At 47.0% G+C, this 6,305-nt stretch overlaps 1 protein-coding gene across 4 annotated transcripts in view; it reads left to right on the forward strand.

Annotated features, from left to right (window-relative positions):
* The window catches only part of KIAA1549L (KIAA1549 like), a 294,948-nt gene extending 290,381 nt beyond the window's left edge, over positions 1-4,567 (forward strand). For all 4 annotated transcript variants that reach the window (XM_019037520.4, XM_055356549.2, XM_019037521.4 and 1 more), the window contains one exon: positions 2,501-4,567. In XM_019037520.4, the coding sequence (XP_018893065.4) occupies positions 2,501-2,782 (282 nt within the window). In that variant the 3' untranslated portion in view covers positions 2,783-4,567. The remainder of the gene's footprint in view (positions 1-2,500) is intronic.
* Positions 4,568-6,305: the final 1,738 nt, after the last annotated feature.

A 6,305-nucleotide genomic window follows, 5' to 3' on the forward strand; every position in this document is an offset into this window, starting at 1 on the left:
CGTCTGCTGCTCTCAGCAGAGAGGAGGCCCTGGAGAGGGTGGCTCCTCTCCACAGCAACTTGTTCAGACATCTCTGCATGTCTCTGAAGCTCTCAGCAGGGAGGGTAGTTCCTCTCTGCTGCTGGTTGTCCCATAGTCTCTCTCTCTTCTGCCCTGCTCTGACTGAGGCCCAGGGCTTTTATGGACCTCAGAGGGGAGGAAGTGTGTGCTGATTGGTCCATGGGTGGGCCCAGAAGCGGTACCACGAGTCCCCACTCCAGCCTGAGGACTGGCAGGTGGCCCCCAACCTTCAGGCCCCCCCTGGCCTTCTGAAGGTAGGGCCTTGTGGGAGACCCGCCCTCTTCCGCCCAGGAGTCTGTCTGTCCGCCCCACCCCTTGCCATTCATGGCCCTGGGGGCTTGTCCCCAACCCCACTCAGAAATCAGAGCCCCTACAGGGGGAAGAGAGAGGCCAGGCAGCAGAAGCAGACACCCCCAAGCCAGCAGGGAGAGGGGCACCTTCCCAAGATGCTGAGGATGCAGGCTGATGCCCAGTCTTGTGCCTGGGAGGGTGGCTGCAGCTGCACCCAGGGAGCTCCAGACCTGCCAACTCTGAAGGGGTGGAGTTCCAACTTGTCTCTGGCTCCTGCCTGCTCCGTGGAGGGGGAAGGCCAGGTCTGCAGCTATGGGTGGGGTGGTTGTAGCAGTACGCAGGGCAGATCCTGCCTGCTTCTGGCCCCCTCCAAATCCACAGGGAGGCTCGAATCCACAGCACAATTTGGGTGGCTGTAGCCCCACCCAGGAGGGCAGGGCTCCTGCCTGCTCCATAGAGCAGGAGGCCTGGGTCTGCAGTCATGGTTTGGGTGGCTGCAGCAGCATCCAGGGGAGCTCCTGCTCCAACTCAGAAGGGGCAGGGCTCCCACTGGCTCTATGGAGTGTGCAGCCCTAGCCACGAATCCCTGCTGCAGCCGGTATGATGGCAGCAGCCTCTGCCATCAGTACTCCCATACATTTTGATTTGATGATTTACATTTGATTTTCCCTTTGCCCAGAATCCCCCTCCCACTGCATCTTCCTGGAGGGACCCTGTTCAACTTCCAAACTCATCTAAGCTGCCGAGTCCTCCCACACATACTTCATTTGCCATAGCACCCTGTGCCTCTGTTGTTTGTGGGTGCTTATTCTATAGTGTTCCAATTAACATCATGGGGTATGTGGACTATCCTGAAACAGCATCCCTGTATGTGCCACTGTTTCTGTGGGAGAATCGACTCTAAATTCAAAATTACTTACTTGTCCTTATTCCTAGAAGTTTACATATTTTAAGCATAGGACTCTGTGTCTTCCACTTTTGATGAAGAGAGAAAAATGTTTCAAGAAACTAAAATCATATCCCAGATCCAAGACGTTGTAATGCAGTGATTAATTCCAGCCCTTAAAGCAGACAGACCTCTGCAAAGAGTGTCTTGGTAGCTTGTCGCCTTAGACTGTGGCACTCTTCAGTTTCCTCATCTGCAAGGTAAGGATAACAATACCGACCTCCTAGCTTATTGCTTTGAGAACTAAATGAGATAATGTGTGGAAAACCCTTAGCAAAGGGCTCAGTCGATGTTGTTATTAATCAACCCCTGGGTTCCCCTGGGGTACATAAACAGTTCTGTTTGCTGGATTGTACTTATATGAATAAGGTAACTAAGTGCTGGGCATGGTGGTACCCACCTGTAGTCCCAGCTACTCAGGAGGCTGAGGCAGGAGAATCACTCGAGCCCCAGAATTCAAGACTGCAGTGAGCTATGATTGTACCACTGCACTACAGCCTGGATGACAGAGTGAGACATCATCACTAAAAATAATAATAGTAATAAAAATAAGGTAGCCAGGTAGATTCAAATATAGACTCAGATATATATTCCTAAGGTTTTTCAGCAAAATATATATTCCTAAGGTTTTTCAGCAAAGTTTAAAACACCTATTTAATTCATCCAAACAGTATATCTAGTGAGTGAGTCCAAATTACCTTTTTTTTTTTTTTTTTTTGAGACGGAGGCTCACTCTGTCGCCCAGGCTGGAGTGCAGTGGTCGCCCAGGCTGGAGTGCAGTGGTACCATCTCGGCTCATTGCAGCCTCTGCCTCCCGGGTTCAAGTGATTCTCCTGCTTCAGCCTCCCAAGTAGCTGGGACTACAGGCGCATGCCACCATGCCTGGCTAACTTTTTTTGTATTTTTAGTAGAGAAGGGGTTTCACCATTTTAGCCAGGATGGTCTTGATCTCCTGACCTCATGATCCGTCCACCTCGGACTTCCAAAGTGCTGGGATTACAGGCGTGAGCCACCGAAATTACCTATTTTCTAAACAAACTGACTCTGAGTTTTGTATCTATACAATGGTATGTGGCTTCCATTTTCTTCTAAGTTCTCTTCCATGTCCTCAGCCCCCTCCTGCTTCCAGTGTCAAGTGTGTCCTGTGACTTGAGCTCCTTCCTCATGCCAGGCCCTGTCCTTCTCTCCCCACGCCCTCTGCAGGTGCCCCTCCCAGGGTACATTGAGGCCTACCCCCGATCCCGGTACCCACAGAGCTCTCCCTCCAGGCTTCCTCGCCAGTACAGCCAGCCAGCCAACCTGCACCCCAGCCTGGAGCAGGCCCCGGCGCCCTCCACAGCGGCCTCGCAGCAGAGCCTGGCAGAAAACGACCCATCTGACGCTCCCCTGACCAACATCTCCACTGCGGCCCTTGTGAAGGCCATCCGGGAGGAGGTGGCCAAGCTGGCCAAAAAACAGACAGACATGTTTGAGTTCCAGGTCTAACGCCTAGCCCCGTGGGACTCTGGACTTCCGAACTCTGAGGACACAGCCTTTGGGTTTCCCATGCCTACGTGTTAGGACTTGAGACATAGCAATGGGTGAGTCTTTCTCACCCTCCATTTCTGAAAAGGTGAACTATGGGGCTTCTGGGAACAGGAAACTCTTGGACAACTAGATTCTTGGCTCATCCAACTGATTGTGGGTCAAGTCCCTGGCTTGGGGCCTTATGTTTGATACTCTCTCATGTCAAATGTTTGAACTGTGGGCATATTCCCTATGGAAGCTTAGTCACAAGAGGCACTAGCTAATCTACAGATTCCTATCCAATGCCACATTTTAATGGATCACCGGAAGCGGGAGAATGTAGCTCTTATCTTCGGTGACCTCTGCATGTTAACTCTGTTTCTGTGTTAAAGGCAGTGCAGGAGTGTGGATTAAGCACCAGACTGTATTGTCATTCAACCATGACCGTGCGCATTAAAATCAGTTTGTAAGGGAGACACTGACTCCAGCCAAGAAACCTGAGCCCGTTTTTTTTAGGTTCATATTCAAAGTCAAATGAACTGGATGAAAGTCAGTACCAATGGCTGTGCCTATAAATAGACCTGATTCTTTGTTTCCCTCGTCAATTAAACAAAGGCCAAGAAAGAGAGAAGATGATGAGAGGGAATGGTGGATTTGCGTTGACAGATTTTTTAAAAGGTGTTGCCATTTTGGAAATAAAAGTCCCCTACAAGTTAGGATCTAACTGAAAGAGAATCGGTGCTAAGAGCTTTTAGGATCCTACAAAAGAAATACAGTTATTTGTGAAGGTTTTTCTTTGCCTTGTTTTGAAGGTGGCCTGAGAATGGAGCTTCTCTTTTTCTTGGGATAATAGATACATCAACTTTTGCAAGAAAATCTCTGTCTCTTCAACAGTGATGTCCAGTGTGTGCTGCTGAGTGGTACAAAAGGAAATAGTACTTGATTCCTGTTAGAAACAGGAGTGGTAGAACCACAGTCTTCCCAGGCCGCAGCCTCTGTTTATAGAAGCTTCTGAATGTAGAAAAGCTGTTGAATTTCATTTAAATGTAAATAACCTTTTAAAAAGCGTGTGGAGTTAGCCAGTTCCCCCTAGTTAATGGACATAGGAAGACATTTGCTGAAATGGTAGGGTGGCCACTTTGTGACCATGATGTTGCAAGTTGCCCCCCCGGCATGGTGAGTTGGCTTCCAGAGCTGTGGGTAGAGGACATCGCCTCACAGCACTGAGGCACCAGCCGCTGCTTACCCATCAGTGCAAGCAAAACAGCTACTGACTTTGTGTAGCAGGGAGATTGGGGACTCGTTCCCTCGCCAAGTGTGACAGCCTGTGCAGTGTTGGGGGCTTACTTGGTATCTGTTGGAGAATGAGGTCCTGTCCTGCTTTCACCCATGACCCATCTAGCTTCAGCTGTATCCATTTTCTTCTGAGCCCATCTTCCATTGTCCTCAACGAGTTTCTTTGGTCTTTACTGAAAGAAGATAGTAGAAATTTAAAAGTTGAGAGAAGACTAGAAATGGAACTGATTAGAAGGGGAGGTTCAAGCTGTCAATGCACAGACTTTTCAAAGAAGTTGTTTATATTTTCCAATGGCAAATTGCCCTTTCTGGAATGTTCAGAGATGATGTGTCATGGAACCTTCAAACAAGTCTCTTGTTCAGATGATAATAGGTAGTGTCCTTTTAGTATGCTGGTTGATCTTTCATAGCGTTAGTGTTTTGTTACTTAAAAAGGAAATCAGCTATAAATAAAATGTATTTTTGTAATTCCCGTGTGTATATATGGTATATTTCTATCAATGGCCAGTTGTTGTAGTCCAAAACCTAAATCAGTTTGCAAAACACTGTGGACAGTGCGAGATTTTATTGACAGGTTAACACAATGCCTACGTCTATCCACATAGGCATTCAATGCACTTGAATGAACAAAGAGCCAAAGAAACTCAGCCTTTTCATGCAAATGGTATGAGTCTGATAAAATCAGCTACATTGTCCTGCTTTATCAATAATAATATTTCATTAGTGCAATGATATCAACCAGTACTTTGTCTACTTGGTAAATGCCTGGAAATACTGTATGTGAAAATGACGTTTCAAGATCTTACTGTAATTGAAGTATACGTAAATGTTTCAGAAGACAGTGTCTGAAATTTGGATGTTTCAATGACTTACAGAGACTGAGTCTACAGTTTGCAGAGCTATGGCTCCAGAGTGCTAAGAGGGTGGAGTCACAAATCAGTGTGGTCTTTACAGAGCCCCAGGAAATACTGAGTGAGTCAACTGAGACGACTAAAAAGATAGCATGCTAAATCAGATACTGTCTTAAACTAGACACCATGGGTTCAAGAATAGTATTAATAGATGAGAGGAAAACCTTAAGTTGGAAAGAAATCAGTCTGTTCATGTTATCCCACTCATGGGGAGACAGAGCCACCCTGGTCAGATTTTCTGTGAGTGAGATGTGGTCCCTTCCCTGAAGAATCTCCTAACCTCATAGAGGTGACAGATGACTGGACAGCTGACTCTAAGAGATGGTCAAAAGTGCCTCAAGGAATTGAAATAAGGTTCCCAGAGAGCCCCGAGGAGGCAGCAATGAACAAACACCCTGTTCATCAGAACCCTCTAGATAGTCACAGAAGCCACAGAAGGACCTTGGTTGACCTTGGAGGAGGAAGCAGAAGTACCACGAAGTGGAGTGACCGGCCCAGTGATTCAGTCCCAACCTCCTGGTTCACGAACCTGCTTGCTTTCCATCTCACCATGTGGCCTGCAGGCTTGTCAGTAACACATTTCTTTAAGTGTGCCTAGAGGTTTAAAAAAAAGATAAGGGTCATATGAAGAACTCCATAATGTTCTTGCCAAGAAAAAAGATGATTGAGTATATAACGAACTTCAGATACAGTGTATAGAGGGTGATGCATTTGTGGCATAATAAATAGTTTTCAGTGCTGGTTTTGATATGAGTTTTCTGCATTCATGAAAAAGAAATGCATTTTGGCTTTTTCCAGAAAGAGTACCATCAAGGAAACGGAGACCTCAACTGCTGTTGTAGACTGTGGGGGTGCATTCCTGTCTCAGCACCAAGGATCCCAACAGGCAGGCAGGGAGGCCCTTGACTTTGTGTCACTGTGAGGCAGCAGAGTCCATGCTCTGCATCAGGGGAGGTGCAGTAAAGGTCCATTGTGTGGCTTGAGACCTATGATCTGAGGCTTGTGCATAATAAGATGGCAGCTGTTACCTACAGAGCAAGGAGTTTCCTCTTTCAGGGTAGATTATGTAAGAATCAATTCCCTGGTCCCAGGAGAAGTTTTATTGTGAGTTTGTTAATTTAAGAACTCACTCAGCAGAAGGACATGTAATGTCCGAGTAATCTTGATGGAAGAAAGGAAATAGATCTGTGATTAAAACACACACACACACACACACACACACACACACACACACACACACACACACACACACACACCCTACTTCAGAGAGAGAATGTAGAATGGAGGAGGTGAGG

This window comes from Gorilla gorilla, chromosome 9 (genome assembly GCF_029281585.2).
Source record: "Gorilla gorilla gorilla isolate KB3781 chromosome 9, NHGRI_mGorGor1-v2.1_pri, whole genome shotgun sequence".
In the NCBI taxonomy this organism is placed as follows: domain Eukaryota; kingdom Metazoa; phylum Chordata; class Mammalia; order Primates; family Hominidae; genus Gorilla; species Gorilla gorilla.